Below are 20,710 nucleotides of genomic sequence, written 5' to 3' on the forward strand. Positions count from 1 at the left end.
CAGAACAGGCAGTATTAAATCATTGGGTTTGTGCTCAGAGAAGTTTTGGAACACGTTCCCTTTGCCACCAGCAGAGCAGAGCACTGTGTGCCATTGGGGGTGGCCTCACCTGCCTGTGTCCCCCCAGCCCTACCAGATGGAGTAGGTCTACCTCGCCTCCCTACATTGGCTGTAGAGCATGGCAAGCTCACCTCTTTTTCATCCCTTCACAGGTATCGTCCTCTCGGACATAATAGAGAAGTACTTCGTGTCACCCACCCTCTTCAGGGTCATCAGGCTGGCAAGGATTGGCCGTGTCCTCCGGCTGATCCGGGGGGCAAAAGGCATCCGGACCCTCCTGTTTGCTCTGATGATGTCCCTGCCTGCCCTGTTCAACATCGGTCTCCTGCTTTTCCTTGTCATGTTCATCTACTCCATCTTCGGGATGTCGAACTTCGCCTATGTAAAGAAAGAGTCGGGGATCGATGACATCTTCAACTTTGAAACTTTTGGGAACAGCATCATCTGCCTCTTCCAGATCACGACGTCAGCTGGATGGGATGGCCTCCTCAACCCAATCCTGAACAGTGGTCCCCCCGACTGCGACCCTGAGCTGGAAAACCCCGGCAGTTCTATAAAAGGGGATTGTGGCAATCCATCCATTGGGATCTTCTTCTTCTGCAGCTACATCATCATCTCCTTTCTCATCGTGGTGAACATGTACATTGCCATCATCCTGGAGAACTTCAACGTGGCCACAGAGGAGAGCAGCGAACCTCTTTGTGAAGATGATTTCGAAATGTTTTATGAGATCTGGGAGAAGTTTGACCCAGACGCCACCCAGTTTATCGCATACAGCACCTTGTCTGACTTTGTAGACACCTTACAGGAGCCACTCAAAATTCCCAAGCCGAACAAGATCAAGCTCATCACCATGGATCTACCAATGGTTGCCGGGGACAAAATCCACTGTCTGGATATCCTCTTTGCCCTGACTAAGGAGGTGCTGGGAGACTCGGGAGAGATGGACGCCTTGAAGGCCACCATGGAGGAGAAGTTCATGGCCGCGAACCCCTCCAAGGTTTCCTACGAACCCATCACCACCACTCTGAAGAGGAAACACGAGGAGGTCTGCGCCACAAAAATCCAGAGGGCTTTCCGGAGGTACCTCCTGAGGCGCTCGGTGAAGCAGGCGTCCTACATGTACCGGCACAGCAAGGACGAGGACGCCCTGAAGGACGACGCGCCCGAGAAGGAGGGTCTGATCGCCACCAAAATGCAGGAGATTTATGGGAACAGTGGGACAGACGTGGGGACGGCCCCTGCCTTTGGTCTTGCACCCGTTGCCGGCTCAGAGACTCCCGATGCTCCTGGCGAAGCAAAAACGCGGGGTAAGGAACGTGTTGTGAAGGAGTCGCTGGTATAACACAAGGAGAAGATTCCATCTCTTGCCCAGCCTGAAAAGACTTCATTTATATCTCCTTTTCTAGAGCTCTTCCATACACGGATCAGTAGATCTTAGATATTGAGCTAATTTCAGATAATTCAAGTAGACACCTTAACTTTGAAGCAGGATCTCTCACTGATCTTGGGTTTTACAGCTCGCTGCACTTGCGAAGAGTTCAATATTCTTTTTCTTATGAGAATTAAATGTGAAATCTATCTGTTGTTGGCAAAAGAGAAACATTTTAGTTTTGAAATGATCTCATCGTGGTAACGATGTCTTTCAGACATTAACAAATGAGAACGGCTGTCCTTTTACTTAAAGTAATTATTTATTAATGTTATTTCACAATTAAGAGATTTTCCTATATATTATTCTTCCAGAGTGCAGCCACGTAGCCAGTGGAAGATGAGCCATGTGAAATAGTATTAAGAATAATTACAGAAAAGACAAGGTTTTGTGAACAAAAATCTCCAATGTCTTAAAGTAGCACCTTTCTTTTGAATATTTGAATAAGCTTTATGAATTATTTTTTTTTGTTATATACAAAGAAAGTGCAATTATGTCTTAAATATTGGTTTGCATAGCCAAAACAAAGCATCTGCAGATATGTTCTCAGGGTTAAATATCAGGTTTCAAAGGTCTCTGAATATGCATTGGAATCATAAATCATTCAGGTCTCTACGGTACGAATGTAAAGGGTATTTATATTTATATTCAAGCTTCTCTGTTTTCCCATTTCATCCAGATGTTGTGGCAGGAAAGCAATGGACAAAGGCAGAGTTCGTAAAACCTCCTCCAAAAATCCCCAGTCCCTGTAACAAAACCACTTTTAGGGTTTTTTTCCAAGCCCTGTAGCAAGTGGAAATGTCCTGCTGGGGGCTGTTGGTTAATTAATTAATGAAGTGCATCCCTGGGGACTGGAGTGTTTGAACAGTCCGTGCAATTTGCTGCTTCAATGGGGTCCCTTAAATACCATTGCCCCACAGCACTGAGGGCGTTTTAATGCCGTGAGTGACCCCACTGGGGTGTAAATCCCCAAATCTGGGGGCCGAGCATCCTTCCTGTGGGGATGAGCTGGTGCATGTGCTGGGTCTCTGCAGAGCCTGGTGGGGCCAGGCAGGTCCTCACCACCAAACCCCCCACCACAGGAGGGTTTTCCCAGGGGAGAAAAGGTTTTAATCCTCTTTACCCAGGTGGGCAAAGGGAAATTAAACTTTTAAAAATGTGCAAAAGGCCCTGAGTTCATCTCCGGGTTGCTTTCTGCCTTCAAAAGGAGGGGAAATCAAACCTCTTGAGATCAAACCAAACATGAACCAAAACGTCTTCCAGTTAAAACAAGGGCTGCTTCTTGAAGCCAAAGGTCTGTCTTTTTTTATTATTATTATTATTATAATTATTATATATTTTTTCCTTGGGCTGGTTTTGGTGCCGAGCCGTTACGGATGCGGTGCTGAGCTGGTTTGCATCCACGTGTCACTGGGCAGGCGGCAGAGTCAGGGTCGCTCTGCTCATCCCATAGCCTCGTGTTTTCATTTCCAAGTTGCTTCGGGCGACGCTGAGGAGCCCGAGCTGCTTTAGAAGCCGTTCCCATGGGAAGCATCCGTGGCACAGTGGTTTCCAGCCTGGATTGTGGTTCACAATCGATGCTGCTTGTACGTACGTGTCGCTGGTGATGGGAAAAAGACGTCAAAGAGCGGGATTTCTGTGAGCTAACGCCATTTTTCTTTGTACATTTCTTAAAATAAACAACTGTAAATGTTCTATTATTACGATATCGAATGCCTTGGGGTGTGTTGGAGGGAGAAATGTTTTCCCTGACCATGGGAGGTGTAAATGCCCCATCCCATTGCTCCAGGGGTTGCCCCTGTGTGTGGTCTTGGTTGGACCTGCCATCCTCAGCAGGACTTGGTGGCCTCATCCTACACAAGAGATCCCGTGGGCTGGTTCCCCCTGGCACCTCCAACCCAGACAAGACCCCAGAGCTTCTGTTCTGCTCGTGGACAAGTCTCTTGGAGCCTTTAGCGCCCCACGGCAATGACCCCCAACTACAGGAGCAATAGGAGATGTTGCTGCAGGGTTAACCAAGGAGACAGGTGGGTTTGGGGGAGATGCAGATCCCCAAACTGCCCCATTGCCAGGCTCTGAGGGTCATAGAATAGTCTGGGTTGAAGAGACCTTTCCAGCCCCCCCAGTGCCACCCCTGCCATGAGCAGGGACATCTTCACCAGCTCAGGTTGCTCAGAGCCCCGTCCAGCCTGGCCTGGGATGTCTCCAGGGATGCTTCATCCACCACCTCTCTGCCCAACCTGGGCCGGGCTCTCACCACCCTCAGGGCCAACAATTCCTTCCTCATCTCCAGCCTGAATCTCCCTCCTTTAGTTTCAAACCATCGCCCCTTGTCCTGTGGCAACAGGCCCTGCTCAAAAGCCTGTCCCATCTTTCTTCTTGGCCCCTTTTAAGTCCGGAAAGGCCGCACTAAGGTCTCCCCGGAGCTTCTCTTCTCCAGCTGAGCACCCCAACTCTCTCAGCCTGTGCTCCCAGCAGAGCTGTTCCAGCCTCGGGTCATTCCTGGGGCTCCTCTGGCCCCTCTCCAGCAGGTCCATGTCAAACCAGCCCCGCTCAGCATCACATGGACAAGGCAGCGGTGAGCAAAGGAGGTTTCTATGTCAACATGTGGCTGGAAGAGGAGTCACCTCTGGGACCTGCTGATGTCCCCGAGGACCAGGGCATGGCCTCGCTGACGTGTTTTCTCTTGCTGGAACAGCTTGTCCCGGCGCTGGCGTAATTCAAGTTGAGCATCGTGGTTCCCACGCAGGTAAGGGATGGCAGGGAGGAGGGGGCAAGAGCCACCATCCCTGTCCTCCTGCAGCGGAGGAAAGGACAGCGGAGAAACACGAGCCCTGATGAATAGGGATGGGCTGGGGAAGGGCACAGCTGCTCTGTTCTGCTCTGGGACACAGCATGGTCCACGGGAAGGGACATGGGGACAGGGGATGCTCCCTGTGAGGCCATCAGGTCTCCCTACATCCCTTATCACTGGGTACTACAGGTACAGGGGACTTCAAGAGGAGACCAAGCCCCTCAGGACCTGGTCTGTGCCTGTTTGAAGATGCCCAGGTGCCTGCAGGCAGCACAGTGGGGCCATTTGGCCAATGTCCCTGCAAAACCTCGTTAGTTTGCGCCCTGCTCCCGGGTTTGCCTCACAGGGAAACCCCAGGCACCTCCAGCACCCCTGCCTGGCTCGTCACAGCTCCTGTCTCCAAACCCAGGGCTCGACAAACCAAGCACATGGGCACCCCCCATCATTTCTGCCTTGCTGGGATATCACGGCAAGACCAGGGTGATGGCTGCAGGGACTTGGCAGCTCCAGTGTACAGCACAACCTGCCTCCTCTACCAGGAGAAGACAACTCTCCCATCATCTCTTTTTCCCTGCTGGGGTGAGTGTTCCTCTGGAAACCTTTATTTCTCCTCTTTCTTGCTTCACGTCCCCTCAGGCGAGTCTTAGGCTGGTTCCCAGCAGCTGCCGGATGCTCAGAACCACCAAAAAACCACCAAGCCTGCAGAAGGTGAGGGTTGGGGGGACCCTGGGGCGGAGAAACCCAGCATCTGGGGACCAACACAGCAGGCAAAAGTACCCAAAAGTGTTTTTCACATGGAGTTACAGTTCAGTGCTCGTCCACGTCCGGTAAAACATGGCATGGAGGGAAACTGAATTATTGTCTCAGAGCAGAGGAGGACAGATCTTGCATTAGGGTGCCATGTTGTGCTTTGGCTGTGTCCAAAGGACTCATGGAGAAGGTCTTTGTCATGGCGAAGGGGTGTGGAGTGGGCATGGCTGGCACCCAGGGAGGGGACACCTTGTTTTTGGCCACCTCTCTCTTCTAGACGCTGGTGGTCACACCCTGCTCCCTGGGGACGTCCCTTGTGCTCAGCACAGGTTCTGCATCACCGAGCGCTTTGCAGATGGACTCATAGAATCATGGAACTGTTTAGGTTGGATGAGACCCTCAGGATCATGGAGTCCCACCATTCCCCACCCCTGGCACTGCCCCATGTCCTGAGAACCTCATGTCCGTCTGTCCAACCCTCCAGGGATGGTGACTCCAGCACTGCCCTGGGCAGCCTGTTCCAATGCCCCACAGCCCTTTCGGGAAGGAATTGTTCCCCACATCCAACCTCAACCTCCCCTGGTGCAACTTGAGGCCGTTTCCTCTGCTCCTGGCGCTTGTTCCTGGGGAGCAGAGCCCAACACCCTCCACACTACAACCGCCTTTCAGATGTTTCATCTCCAGTTCTGGTGTGGGCCCACATGGGTCATGTCCAGCTCCACCAGTCAAGGCTACCATGACGAGCAGAGCCGGTGGACACGCGGCTGGACGGTGCCCAGGGCGCAGGCACCATCCACCCCAGCGTCTGTGACACATTCAAAACCAGCCCCAAGGGGAAAGTCCCCACGGAGGAGGATTTACATGAGCAGGAAAGGGGCCGCCTCGCGTTGCGGCGGCTTTGCCATTTTTAGGTACGGAGGCCGAGCCGGTCAGCGCTGCCGCTGTGTTTTTTAGCAGCATTTGGACGTTTCCCTGCCGTCTGCGATGAACAATGGCTGATCTCTGCAGGACGCTCTGGTTGCTCCAGGCGAACCTCTGGCTGATGGCTCTGGTCACAGGTAGGTATGAAACACAGGGTTTTGCATTTCAGAGCAAGGAAACGTCCACCCAGCTGATGCATCTTGAATGGTGTAAGGGGCTTCACCCAGTGCTGGCTTCAAATTATTTAGTTTTAATTTATCTTTTGCAATCACAATTCTCAGTCCCGTTTCGTGCAGTGAAGCAGCCCTGGGTGCAGCAGAGTCAGGGGAGACCCGCCAGGGCCTGGGGCTTGGTGTCTGCCTCAGGTTTTGGGTTGGTTTTGGGTTGGTTTTGGGTTTTTCTTCCCATTGGGGTGCAGAGATGGGATGCAACCATCTCACCTCCCAGCACGGGAGATTTCTGCACCCCCAGCACTGAGTGGGTGCAGACTGGTTGCAAGTGGCAAGGAAGAAGAGCTGGGGTTTGTGTCATTTTGGGTTTTTTACCATGTATTGCTCTTGGATGCCTGAGGACAGGGCGAGCACATTGCTGAGGCCACGGCCAAGCCACGTCCCTTTGCTCTATAGGGTTTCAGTGCCAAGGAGTGAGAGAAATGGGTGGAAAAAGACTTTGGAGGTGATTTGGGGGATCTGTGTGAACACCCCTGTGCTGTTCCCCTTAGCACCCCTGTGGAGAAGCAGCAGCTGAACCCAGGACACAACTCCCGTCCCCTTCCAACCCCTCTCGCTTGGGGCAGGGGCACCCGCAAAAACCTGCAGCAGATCCCACCCTCATCTGGGGACAATTGTGCCCTTGGGGGAAAGGACATTTAGAGAGCTTCTCTTGGGTGGCCACGCAAGTCCAGCACAGATTTGAGGTTGCAGGGTTTCATCCTGACTCTCGTGGTGGCCACCACGGAGATATTTATGAACAACTATAAGATGCCTCTCAGCTCCTCTTCTCCACGTTGAAGAAAGGCTGAGAGAAGATCTGTTCATCAGGAAGATGCTCCAGACCCCTCAGCATCTTCGTAGCCCTCACTGGTCCCTCTCCAGTAATTCTTTGTCCTTCTTAAACTGGGGAACCCAGCACTGGACCCAGTTCTGCAGATGTGGCCTCACCAGGTTATAGCAAAGGGAGTTCAATCTCCCTTGACCTGCTGGCCACACTCTTCCTCAAACACCCCAGGTACCGTTGGCCTTCTTGGCCACACAGACACATCGCTGGCTCAAAATTGAACCTTCCTTCTCCTGGGGGGTGAGTTTTGCAGCTTCTGGGAGGTGGTGCAGCCCCCGCCCCCGTGCCAGCTTCCCCGCGGTGGGGTTTGGTGAAGATCCGCTGGGCACTGAAGCGATGAGGTAAACAGGGCTGGGGCTTCCTGCCCAGCTGCGGCAAGAGGAACCGAGGCACCGGAGCACCCATAGGTGCTGGGGGGTCGCCGCCTCACCCCGCTTCCTGCACTGCATGGCAGGGCCCGTGGCTCCATCCAGCCCTTGTCCCGGGGGGTTATATGGTCCTGCGGTCCCCCCAGGACGTCACGGGGCTCCGAGGCCAAGGAAACCCCATCAGGGAAAGTGTTTCTGTTTGATTCAGCGAATTGAGAGTGTCAATGAAGAGATGTGAGTCTGTCTGGAGCCTTTCTGAAAGGTCAGAGCCCGGGAGGAGGTTCTTAGCAAAGGCAGGTTTCACTGGGACGTCAACCAGAAAGCAGCTTCAAGGAAATTCAGGAGATGGGATGGAAGTAGAAGTGTTTGCACCCAAAACTCCACTGCTCTTTGTCCTCTGAGTGTGGCTCTGGTTGATGCTGCCAAGTGCTCCATCCCACACGGAGTGGGAGCAAAGGACCCATGGCACGTGCCATCCCATGTGGGACATGGACTTGTCCTACATGAGCTCTTGGTTGCTCTCTTATGGATCTTCTTTTACAGGTGGGATCTCGGCCAACATGACCATCGCTGGGAACAGCACAAGTAACAGCACAGGTAAGAGCTCAGACCCACTGGGCTCTGTTCCTATGTGTGTCCCCAGGGTCCCTCCCTTCCCCACTGACTGCACTGTGAAGGTGACATCTTCAGAGCAGATGTCCCACCACCCACAGCCCTTCCCCATCGCAGAGGCAATACCCAGGCTGTGACCTGCTCCCCAGCATTTCCCCAGCCCTATGCTTTGCTCTCCTTCTGCAAACTGGACCTGTTTTGTCTTTCCTAAGGTGGTTTTTCTTCTGTGTTTGCAGAGCATGTTGCATGAGGGGGATGTGGCTTGAGATCAGGGTCTGGGCTCAGGCACACGGCGCTCGTGACATTCCCACACACGGGGCATTAAACATGAGCTCTGCAACCCAAAACATGGGCAAAAATACAAAATACAGCAAAATGAAAAAAATGTGGCAGTGTGAGAGACGCCAGCTGGGAGATGGGTCTGTGCTAGTGAAGACTTCATGGTGTGTGTCCATTCAGGGTGTAATTTTGGAGCTGGGACTAACGAGATGTGCACAGAGAGGGGTGGGAGCAGCAAAACATTACTCCAGTGCAGCCATTCCCACAGAAAACTGGCATTTCCTTTAAAAGCATGTTTTCCCCTAAAGTCTCTGATTTCTACCCCCAGATGATGACGATTCACAAAACCAAAGCTGAACGCTCAAAAAGCAGTGTAATCCATGAAAACAAAAAGCTCCTGATTTGGGAGATGCCGGAGGGGGTCTTGTGGGAGCAGCTATTTTTCTGACACTCCCCGGGCACCAGGTCCTTGCTGATATGACCGCCCTTGTCCCCTGGCAGGTGGCGAGTGTCCCATGGTCCATCAGCATCCACGCTACGTGGTGGCCAAGAAGAACACGCCCGTCCACTTCATCTGCTACACCGAAGAGCCCCAGAGCATGCAGTGGTACAAAACGGTGGAGGACAGCGACGAAATCCTCGAGCTGGACCACAACACCTCCCGCTACCACATCGAGAGGAAACCCAGCTTCATCAACTTGACCATCTTCAGGAGCAACTACGAGGACAACGGCATCTACGTGTGCGACAGCAAGAACCTCGTGGTGCAGAAGCAGCAGCCGCACTCGTGCGGGACGGAGCTGAGAGTCGTGGGTGAGTGGGAGCTCTATGCACCCCAGGAGATGCTCGTTCTCCTTCTCTCACCCTTTCCCCCTTCATATGAACCCCACATCATGCTCCTGTGCACCCACCATGCTGGTGGGACCCCTTCAGATATAGCTGTAGGTGCTCCCTGGCACCACAGAGGTTCCTTGGTTTGTTGTCAGGATTACCCCCCTGGTTTGCCCTGGCACATCCATCCTGTAGAACACATCCCAGGGGGTGCATCCCCTTAATAAATCAGATTTGTCCAGCTAGTGGTGGGTGCTGCCCAAGGTGTCTCATCCCAGAGCTGGTCCCTGATGCTAGGGGGTAGTTTGTGATGCTCTGGTCTCTTCCAAGGGGGAGGACACGTCACCCATGTCATAGAATCATAGGATCATTTTGCTCGGAGGAGACCCTCAAGATCATGGAGTCCAACGATTCCCCCACCACTGGCACTGCCCCATGTCCTGAGAACCTCATCTCCATTCAACCCTCCAGGGATGGTGACTCCAGCACTGCCCTGGGCAGCCTGTTCCAATGCCCCACAGCCCTTTGGGGAAGAAATTGTTTCCCAGATCCAACCTCAACCTCCCCTGGCGCAACCTGAGGCCGTTTCCTCTCTTCCTCTCACGTCCCCCCATCTGCTCTGCTGACACACGAGCCTGTGGCCATGCCAAGCTCGTCCCTGTTCCCGGGGAGCCTGGCACAGAGGTGGGACTTGGGGTTCTCCCTGTGCTGCTGTTCCCAGGTTACAGCAACATCCAGCAGATCCGGAACAGGAACACCCTGAAAGACGCCATCATCATCATCCAGTCCATCCTCCTGGTCATCTTCATCAGTGTCCCCGTGTTCATCTTCCTAGATAAAGTAAGTGAGGGCATCTCCGGCAGTAGGGATGTGCCCAGGGGAGGACACTGCCAGGGATGACTACAGGCAGGCACTGGGTTTGGAGCTGTTACCTGGGAGCGTGGCTCATGAATCTGGGAAATCAGCATCTAAACTGGGGTGTGTGGGATGCCTGGCTTTGCCTGGGGGAGTGGTGGGACATGGCCTGGGGAGACAAGGCTGGGGACAGGGGGTCATAGAATCATTTTGGTTGGAAAAGTCCCTCAAGATCACCCAGTCCAACCGTTAACCCAACACTGGCACTGACCCATGTCCCTGAAAACCTCATCTATGCATGGGATGGAAGATACCAGTTGGTTTTGGTGACACCCAACCTGTGACTTTCCTCTCCATAGGGCAAAGGCAAGGAAAGGCCGGAGGAGGAGCACACATATGAGGTACTGCTGCATTAATTATAGAAATAGCTCTGTGATATCAACCCTTGAAGCAACAGCTTGTGGCCTTGCTGGATGTCTGCTCAGCAGCACCAGCCCTTGAGGGCACATTGGAGCATCTTCCTCTCAAGTTCTTCTTGCACATCAGCCATGAGGAGCTGCTCATAAAACTGAGCCAAGCTCTGAGCACATCCAGCCACCCATCCTCATTGTCTCCCCTCTCACAACCTACTCCAGTCTCTGGGGGGACAACCTGGAGATGGCTCCCCACCTGGGGACACCAAGGGGAGATGCACTGTGGCCAAAACCATGGTGTCCCCTCGCCGTGTCTCAACATCCTTCTTCTTGGCGCAGGGCCTGGCAGTGGAGCAGATGGCCACCTACGAGGACATCACTCCTTTCCGGGACGTGAAGGCCAAGTGGACAGTTGGGGAGCACCCGGGCGAGGAGTGAGGGGGTCCTGCGCCCACCACCCTGCCAGCACCCTGCCCTGGACCACAGCTCTGATGGACACCTGGATCCTGGGCTGCAAACCACCTCCAGCAGCATCGCACAGAGCTCAGGTCCTGCTGCCCTTGGGTGCTCGCTTTGCCGTGTCCAGGCTGTGCCCACCACAGCTCCTGCTGACGAACCCCTAAAGCCTACATAGAAATTAGGAGCCACCTACAGACCCCCTCAATAGCAAACTGCCCCCAAAGCCCAGCCCTACATCACGGCACTGAGCTCCTGCATGGTTAATGCCATGGAAGTATCAGAGTGGGTGGTGGGTCTCCTCCAGCCCCTCCACCCCTGTGAAGGAGAGGACCAGGCATGGGCAGTGTCCACGCTGCAGGGACCCTCCTGAGCTGTGAGACCCCCCTGAAGCCCTGGCAGAGGAGTCGAGGTAAGCAGCACCATAGGGGTGTTACGAGAAGAAGACTCGGGGTCACTGCCCAGCTCTAAAGCCATGGACATGTCCACGCCCAACTGGCTGTTGTCTGAGATGGAGGAACCTCCGAAATCCTTTATTTCTCCCCAAAGACTACAGAAAAGCTGGGGAGACAGCTCTCACCCAGAAGGTCTTTCTCAAGTCTTGCTCTTCTCCAGACAAGAGCTTTCCCATGTCACCAGAACATCCCCGTGGTAAAGGACACATCCAGTCTCAGAACCTACGGGAAAGATGCCAATTGTGGGACACAAGCATCCAACTTCTTTTTGAAGTCCTAATAAAGGTCATGGGTAAATCCACCTCCTGCTCTGTCCTACCACACCTGGTCCAAGGGTCTCCAACAACTCTGGTGCCAGGGATGGTGGGATGTCCTGGGAATAAGGAGCAGCTTTTCCTGGGTCCAGCTTAGCTAGAACCCAAATTTCACCTCATCAGGGCCCCAAAAGCAGGCAGGGATGTAAAGATATAAGGGATATAAAGCCAACAGCAGCTTTGGGGCTCTCCTGGAAGCTCTTGCTCAACACGTGTTGGGGGAAGGACCTCCATGGTCCCAAGACGTCAGTTTGGGACGAGAGACAAAGCCCATGGAACCGAAGCAGGAGAACAGGGCCCTGGGCCAGCAGCTCCGCTCCCGGCCACATCTGGTCTTGCGAGAGAAGCTAAAAAACATCTGGAGAGGAACAGAGCGGCACTAATTGGTTTTGTTAATAAAAACTATCTTGGAGTGGTGGCAGCAGCTGGGTGGGTGATGGGGCTCGGGGGGTCCGGAGAGGCGGGTTTGTCCCCCACAAAAGCCCCTGCACCCCTGTGCTTGTGACATTTTAATCCCAGAGGAGAGGAAAACACGACCACTCCCTTCCCAAAACTGCCAGCAGAAAAGGGAGGGTAAAATCGTGAGGAAACGGGGATTTTCAAGCAGGGATGGTTCTTGTTTACCACTAAACCACCTTCATGGAAAATTGGAATTCAATCTGAACAGCACAAAAAACAGCATTTTAAGGTTGATTTTTCCTAGTTAAATAAAAATATCACAAATTAGTTGCATGCATATGTATACAAATGTTACCTAAACATGTTTTGCTTATTACATTGATTAATTAAAGGAGTATTCTCAGTGAGAGAAGTGAACTGGCTGTTGGCGGTTTCCACATTTGCCCCAGTTTTAGGACCAGCAAAGCTCATCCCACCACCCCTTGGTTTCAGTTATAGAATGGAAGAGGAAGGCAAATTTTCTGGCCTTCCCAGTTCCCAACCGCTCTCTCAGCTCCATGCAAACAACTTGCACAACTGGCTTAACCAAATAACGCGAAAAAGAGGAGAATCCGCTGTTTGCACCTGGAGAGGAAGCCGCCGATGTCAAAAGCAGTTGCAGCCACCCCAGTTCCGCTCAGCCGCCCCCTTAACCCTGGGTTTGGGTTTTGTTTAAAATGCCAGAAGCAAATTAGTATTTCTGTAGTGTTCATGTTTTGTGTTAAACGCAATCTTTCTTTTAAGCACAGAAAGGCCACAATAAGGTCTCCCCAGAGCCTTCTCTGCTCCAAGAAAGTTGCTTCACTTGTTTAGATGCTGCTGGTGATGCTCAGGGTGAGGCAGCTGGACCCAGGACCACCCTGAAGAGAACTGAGTTTCGGGCTGGTTGTTTTTTCTCTTTCAAAAATAAAATAGAAAAGGAAATTGGAAATTACACAGTGTCACGCTGCTTTGGGAGATGCCATTTTGGGTGGCAAACGCAGGCACTTGAGAGCTAGAAACACGCCAGGCTGATATTTGAGAGCTGCTTATGCAACTGTAATTGTCACGCTCTGCCTTCCCCATGGCGCTTCTGCTTCATTTAATGCCCCGAGATGATCGGGGACAAACCAATTCTCCATGTCTGGATCATCCTGGCATCTCCATGCTTGGCTGCAACATAAAGAAAATGTTCATTTAGCACCATGTTTTGAGTAATAGAGCTAGAGAGGCAACAAGCGATGGGCAGGACGCGGGTGCAAGGGGCTATACCGACCTGCAGCGCCTGAACATCGTCATTATCACGCAGCAGAATGTGTGCTGGGCTGCTCTGCTCATCTCGGACAAATATTGACATATTTAAACACAACGTGGAGCAGAAAAACACACCCAGATGTTGCTGGCTATTGGGTGACGGGATACCTGATAGCTGCAGGACCCACTGTTCCCTTTTCTCTAGGGACTGACATTTATTCGGCGACAGCACCATGTGCAAACACCCGGGTGCTTCTCGGAACAGATCACGCTCTTCCCGGCGTGTTTATTAACCAGCTCCTGCACCCTCTGCTCCAGCTGACCTGGGGATGATGCTGCTTCACAGAAACTGGAGCCATGGGGGCACCGTAAACCCAGTGCCCGGGGTGCCAAACCACCCCCTCTGACGAGGGAACAGTCCTCAAACCCTGGACAAAGGGCAAAATAGGGCGGTTTGGGCAATCAGTGCCTTACGAGGAGTAAAAATCCTTTAAGACTCTCCTGGGGTTGCCCATTGCAGGTTCTGCCTTGTTTTGCTCAACAGCTGGGATGGGAGCACTGTGACCCCTGCTCGTCCCCATCTTTGTGTCAAAAATAGAGGAACAAGCGCCAGGAGCAGAGGAAACGGCCTCAAGTCGCGCCAGGGGAGGTTGAGGTTGGATGTGGGGAACAATTTCTTCCCCAAAGGGCTGTGGGGCATTGGAACAGGCTGCCCAGGGCAGTGCTGGAGTCACCATCCCTGGAGGGTTGGACAGACGGACATGAGGTTCTCAGGGACATGGGGCATTGCCAGGGGTGGGGGAATGGGTGGACTCGATGTTCTTAAAGGTCCTTTCCAACCAAAATGATTCCATGACTCTGTCACCTCTTCCCCATCTCCTCTCCCTCCTTCCCAGCTGAGGACATGACAAACCTCCCAGTGCACTGGCATCTGGATTCAGACTGGTCAGACTGGTACCCGAACAACCACAGGCTCTTGGTCACACCTCTGGCAAACCAGCTCACCAAAGCTGTTTACTGAACTTAAGAAGTGTTGATAGCATGAAATAAATGAATTGGAAAAATGGGATTCATCTGACAACATCCAGCTTTATCCCCACTAACAATAAAGGGGAAAACATCCCAAAATTCTCCCAAACTGGGCAATCAGCCCGTTAACTGGGACAAGGCTGTAGAGACAGGGGGGACAATCGGGTGGATTTTTGACCCCCTGTGGCAAATTCCTGTCCCTCATTTGGGAGAGGTCTTCCAGTGATGATAGAACCTTTATTTGTAATAAAGAGCAGAATATGGTGAAATCATTCAACACCTATTCCAACCTCAAGCAAACAACCTCCCCAACCTTTCCATCCATGTATAAATGACTACAATTAGGTAGCACCATTGCGAACACTCGTGCATTTATGCACCGAGAGGATACAGAGATGTTGTTGTGATCATGAACACATATATACATTTTAAACAGACCCCTTCCTATATAAGGGGTGGCTCAGCCGAGATGAAAGGAGGAAACATTCCCCGTCAAGCAACACCTGAGCAACGCACCGGGCAGAAATGGCTCCAGGTACTTCTCTTTATTTCGGTTTTTAAAGGGTTGTCAGTGAGGCTGCACATGTAGGGTGATGGGAGATGAGGAGGGGGTGCTGCTGCGGTGGGTTATGCGCACTCAGTACCAAATTAAACTCAGCCCTAAATTAAAACGCGGTGATTCATAAATCAATGAAATCAATGAAAAAGGATACCGTTCCGCACAGACTGACTTTAATTAATGAATTATCTTCGGTAGTCTTTAACCAAAACTGGGCAAGGAAATGGTGGAGAACATGAAGAACAAGGTCAAGCCACAGTTATAATAGTTATTATTAACAAAAATGTTGGCAGGGATATTATAACTCATATTCAGAGCTTAAGGCGGGGATCAGGATGACGTCCTACAGGCTCCAGGGCATTCCTCCACTGAAAGGTGTTGCTCTGAGATTAACTTTGTGGTCTCCAGGCACAGATGGACAGTTGTGTGAGTTAGATGTCACGGGTTGAAAACCTTTAGACTTGACAAAGATCACCGAATTCTACAGGTGTGTCCCAGAGAGAAAAAAGCAGCTGATCACAGCACACATAACGTCAGATGAGGCTCCTAGGGACATTTTTTAGTGGTGGACTTGGCAGTGTTGGGTTAATGGTTGGAATGGATGATCTTAGAGGTCTTTCCAACCAAAATGATTCCATGAATCTCTGGTTCTATCATCCCTCATCCCAGACAGCCGGTTTCACACCAGCAGCATGGTGTAGACCAAGGCCAACCTGAGGTACTGGTGGGAGCTCACCTGGTCCTCACCATCCCCTGCTTGCTTAAGCAATGAAGAGGGCACCATGCTCTCCTCGTGAGGGCAAAGCCTTCGGAAAAACATGAGTATTTTAGGGAAAAGCGCTGTGACACACTCTAGTTTTCATGGAGGAACAAGGACCCTTCAGCCAGGAAGATGCCGTTTAGAACAGTATGGGCCTTGAGGACATGTCTAGTCAAAGGTGACATGGTTTTATTTGACTTTGTGGAATCAAACGAGACGTTCAGGAAGGTCAGAAGAGGCTGGGAGTCAACTCCCAAGTGCCACTTCTGTCCTCAGCACGGTCCCCAAAGGCCACGAACACCTTTCCTCTCCGCTTTGCCGCAGGGTCGTGGTTTTCTCCTCTCTTCATCGCCGTGATGGCCCTGGGGCTGCAGTGGCCCCAAGAAGCCGCCACCTTCCCGGCCATGCCCCTCTCCAACCTGTTTGCCAACGCCGTGCTGAGGGCTCAGCACCTTCACCTCCTGGCTGCCGAGACGTACAAAGAGTTCGTAAGTGTTGTGGCCCCCGGGCAGCTCCTCCGCATTAGCTTGAGGGTTTCAGGAGCGCACCACGGCTTCCCACCCACTAGAGTTTCCTACAAACGGAGACTTTTCAACTCTTGGTGCCTTCTCCATCAGCTCTTGCTGAAGGGAAACGGTATCAACAGGATGGCACCTGGACCTTGTCTCCACCTCACAGCTCTCTGCCCCTGCACACATCTGCTCCTTGGGCAAACCCAACCCAAGTGTGGGTCCGGCTTAGCACCTTGGCTCAGCAAGAGGAAGAATTTTAGGTCCAGTTTCTACTGTGCACACAAATGAACTCCCGCTCCTCCCTGCCAACCCCGTGCGGAGACACCTTATGTCTTACATTAATTTCTTGCGAAAATTAACTATTCAGGACAGCTCGGGGAAGTGTCTGCGGTCTTTGCTGTACAAGGGCAGCAGATCTGAGCGTATTTGCGATGTCTCCACAGGAACGCACCTATATTCCAGAGGACCAGCGACACACCAATAAAAACTCTCAGGCATTTTGTTACTCAGAAACCATCCCTGCGCCCACGGGGAAGGATGATGCCCAGCAGAAATCGGTAAGTTCTCCCCCCCTGTTTGAAGAGCCCAGCTGTGCTGCGTTACACAACAGAGCGTTTCCACCTGTGAGCACTTCTTTGCTTCCTCAGGTCTCATTCTTGCTCTGCCTTTTCACTATTTAAGCCCTATATGAAGAAAGAAAGAGTCTTCTTAGACTGTAAAATTGCATGGGATAGATGGTTGGGTGGTTCTCAGCTTGCAAACTTGTCTGTATCTGCTGCAGCTGGAAGAGCGGTGGCACATCTCTGGGTCACCTCTAGGCTATTTGGAGGGAGAAGGTAACTTTCTTCTTTTCTGAATTTCAGGACATGGAGCTGCTTCGGTTTTCGCTGGTTCTCATCCAGTCCTGGCTGAGCCCGGTGCAATACCTAAGCAAGGTGTTCACAAACAACCTGGTTTTTGGGACCTCAGATAGAGTGTATGAAAAACTAAAGGACCTAGAAGAAGGGATCCAAGCTCTGATGAGGGTAAGTTGCAGGATGTAGCAAGACTATAAAATACACCTAAAGGACCTAGAAGAAGGGATCCAAGCTCTGATGAGGGTAACTTGCAGGATGTAGCACGACTACAAAATACCAGAGATCTCCTAGACACAGGGCACTCAGCTCTCAGGGTCTTCCAAAGATCATGAGAAATCTCCCCACCTTCTGCTCTGAAGACCAAAGGTCTTTGCACTTTGATTACCTTAAAATAACAAGATCATGACCCCTCCATTGCTCATATGTCACTGGGGAGTGTAAGAAAACACATCACGAATGTTCATAGCACTGTTAGAATGACCAGGAAGATCACAGTAGGCCAGACCCAAAGTATTTCCAAGCCCAGCACCAAACAATTCTCAAATTAAAGCTGCTGTACAAACAGCAACATAAGGATGTTGGGCTGCATCTTTGTGCAAATAATTTAACGTGGAGTAAATTTTAAGAAGTTTGCAGCCCGGCTTCAAGGGCTCACAGCATTTTATAAGAATAACACATATAAGTCTGTGTACAAATGGAAGCCTATGCTCTGATATTTCTCTCTTGCAGCACCCAGACAGCTGAGAGCAGCAGCGAGATCTTTGTCAAGGGCCGCTCTTCATTTTTGCTTTGTTATTTTAAATGAAATCCCTTTCCAGTTATGCGTACTCTGTAACCAAGTCCATCTGCCAGCATCATGTAGTTGGAGCTCTGAGACCTGTATCTGTGAGAAATGAGTCTGGACAATTATTTACATCTTCTAACAGCTCAATAACTCTGAAAGTCGGACTCTGAGACTCAACAGAGCTCTTCTGTCTGGCACTTCAGCTGGAGTAAGTAGGTACATGTCAGGACCATTTCCAGATTTTGCTCTCCACTTGAAATGTGCTTGGGAAGCAGCACACAGAAACGAGATGAATAATCACATTTCACCCATTTATTACACTGTTTTCTTAACCAAAACCATCCTGTTTACTGTGCCAGCTGGTGAGCAAAGGATGGTGGCAGATTGCGGCTCTCTCAGCTCCAGATGCACGCAGCTTGGGTCTGGGTTAGAGCTTTGTTCTCTGGGAAAGCGGGAGAAAATAGAGAATTAATCGCACTCTTCCCCCTCTCCTTGGCTGGAGTAGCTACAGAGAGATCCTGCAAATTTTTACCCTATTTTAAGACCCCCAAAGACACACTCTGCCCTCCCCGCAGCCTTGTGCACAGCTCCCTTCTCACTGGCAGCAATGCGTGCTGCATAATTGCCCATCCCCAGAGGGGTTTAAAAGATGCGGAGATGCTGGTCTTAGGGACGTGATTTAGTGCCAGTTAATAGTTGGACTTGATGATCTTAAGCGTCTCTTCCAGCCAGAATGATTCCTGCATAGGCGCAAACTCAAAAGTACCTTTGAAAAGCAATTAAAGGTGGGGGGAAAACCCCAATCTCCCTTAAAACTAGATGGCAGCTCCAGCAATGGGTTTAAAAGATGCAGAGATGTGGTTCTTAGGGATGTGGTTTAGTTGGACTTGATGATCTTCAGTGTCTCTTCCAGCCAAAATGATTCCTGTAAAAACATAAACTCAAAAGTACCTTTGAAAAGCAATTAAAGGTGGGGAAAACCCCAATCTCCTCTAAAACCAGATGGCAGCTCTGGCAATGGGTTTAAAAGATGCGGAGATGTGGTTCTTAGGGACGTGGTTTAGTGACGGTTAATGGTCGGACTTGATGATCTTTAGTGTCTCTTCCAGCCAAAATGATTCCTGTATAGACATAAAAGTACCTTTGAAAAGCAAATGAAAGTGGGGAAAACCCCAATCTCCTCTAAAACCAGATGGCAGCTCCGGCAATGGGTTTAAAAGATGCAGAGATGCGGTTCTTAGGCACATGGTTTAGTGCTGGTTATCGTTGGACTTGATGATCTTGAGTGTCTCTTCCAGCCAAAATGACTCGATGGTTCCTGTATACACATAAACTCAAAAGTACCTTTGAAAAGCAATGAAAGGTGGAAAAAAACCCCAATCTCCTCTAAAACCAGATGGCAGCCCTGGTAACGTGTTCCTTGGAGGGTGCTCATCCCCAGCCTCTCTCCATCCTCTCGTAGGAGCTGGAGGACCGGAGCCCGCGGGGTCCCCAGATCCTCAAACCCACCTACGACAAATTCGACATCCACCTGCGCAACGAGGACGCCCTGATGAAGAATTACGGCTTGCTCGCCTGCTTCAAGAAGGACCTGCACAAGGTGGAGACCTACCTAAAGGTGATGAAGTGCCGGCGCTACGGAGAGGGAAACTGCACCGTTTGACAGCGGGGACGGGTCCCCGACCACCCCGGCCCCTCGTTGGCCATGGATGCCCTGCTCCTTGTAAAGAAAATTGGAGAATAAACCTGCTACCTACTGATGGGGCTCTGGGTTTTGGGGGCCTGCGGGGACAGGACACTATGGGGGGCAGGAGGGACAAGATGTTGTTGGGATAGATTTGGGGCTCAGAGTTGTGGATTTGGGGTTGGGGGATGGATTTGTGGTGGATTTGGGAGTGCGGGTTGTGGATATGGGGCTGGGTGGAGTGGATTTTGGACTGGGGTTCATGGATTTGGGGCTGATTTGGGCCTGGGAGTTGCAGATTTGGGGCTGGACAGGGTGAATTCAGGGCTGGAGGAGGTGGTTTTAGGGTGGATTTGAGACTGGGTGTCAAATATGGGGCTGAGGGTTGGATTTGGGACTGGAGGGGGTGGATTTGGGGTGGATTTAGGGCTGGAGGGGCTACATTTGGGGCAGATTTGCAACTGGGGGTTCTGGATTTGGGGCTGGGGGCACATTTAGATTTGGGATTTGTGGCTGGGGGATGTGGATTTGGGGACTTGAGAGTGGATTTGCGGTTGGAGCGTGAGGATTTGGGGCAGATTTGGGGCTGGGGATTGCGGATTTTGGACAGATTTGGGACCAGGGGTCACAGATATGGGGCTGGAAGGGGTGAATTTGGGGCAGATTTAGGGCTGGATTTCAGGCTGAAGGGGTGTATTTGGGGCAGATTTGAGGCTGAGAGTTGCAGATTGTGGATGGATTTGGGACTAGGGATTGTGGATATGGGGCTGGAAGGGGTGGACTTGGGGCAGATTTAGGGCTGGAGGGGCTGGATTTGGGGCAGGTTTGGGGCTGGAGGGGCTACACTTGGGTCAGATTCGCGACTGGGAGTTGTGGATTTGGGGCTGGGGGCACATTTAGATTTGGGATTTGTGGCTGGCGGATGTGGATTTGGGGACTTGAGAGTGGATTTGGGGCTGGAGGGTGGGGATTTGGAGCAGATTTGGGACTAGGGGTCGCAGATATGGGGCTGGAAGGGGTGGATTTGGGGCAGATTTAGGGCTGGAGGGGGTGGATTTGGGGCAAATTTGGGGCTGGGGATTGTGAATTTGGGTTGTGGTTTTGGGTCAGATTTGCGAGTGGGGGTTGTGGATCTGGGGCTGGGGGGCACGTTTAGGTTTGGGATTTGTGGCTGGGGGATGTGGATTTGGGGACTTGAGAGTGGATTTGGGGCAGATTTAGGGCCGGATTTCAGGCTGGAAGGGGTGTATTTGGGGCA

General features: G+C 51.6%; 3 protein-coding genes across 3 annotated transcripts in view; all 3 read left to right on the top strand.

Annotated features, from left to right (window-relative positions):
- The window catches only part of SCN4A (sodium voltage-gated channel alpha subunit 4), a 44,140-nt gene extending 40,996 nt beyond the window's left edge, over positions 1-3,144 (top strand). Inside the window, exon 26 of the mRNA XM_065856108.2 lies at positions 213-3,144. Coding sequence (XP_065712180.2) covers positions 213-1,405 — 1,193 coding nt within the window. The 3' untranslated portion in view covers positions 1,406-3,144. The remainder of the gene's footprint in view (positions 1-212) is intronic.
- Positions 3,145-5,955: 2,811 nt separating this feature from the next.
- On the top strand, positions 5,956-12,824 carry CD79B (CD79b molecule). The gene is made up of 6 exons (XM_065856287.2): positions 5,956-6,094; positions 7,925-7,978; positions 8,774-9,085; positions 9,825-9,943; positions 10,318-10,359; positions 10,711-12,824. Exons 1-6 carry the CDS (start codon positions 6,028-6,030, stop codon positions 10,807-10,809), a joined length of 693 nt encoding a protein of 230 aa, XP_065712359.1. The 5' UTR covers positions 5,956-6,027; the 3' UTR covers positions 10,810-12,824.
- A 3,195-nt stretch (positions 12,825-16,019) lies between these two features.
- Positions 16,020-19,505, top strand: LOC136111888 (somatotropin). The gene is made up of 4 exons (XM_065856312.2): positions 16,020-16,103; positions 16,571-16,684; positions 16,991-17,152; positions 19,231-19,505. Exons 1-4 carry the CDS (start codon positions 16,020-16,022, stop codon positions 19,429-19,431), a joined length of 561 nt encoding a protein of 186 aa, XP_065712384.1. The 3' UTR covers positions 19,432-19,505.
- The last annotated feature ends 1,205 nt before the right edge of the window (positions 19,506-20,710 follow it).

The sequence above is a fragment of the Patagioenas fasciata genome, chromosome 22 (assembly GCF_037038585.1).
Source record: "Patagioenas fasciata isolate bPatFas1 chromosome 22, bPatFas1.hap1, whole genome shotgun sequence".
In the NCBI taxonomy this organism is placed as follows: Eukaryota; Metazoa; Chordata; class Aves; order Columbiformes; family Columbidae; genus Patagioenas; species Patagioenas fasciata.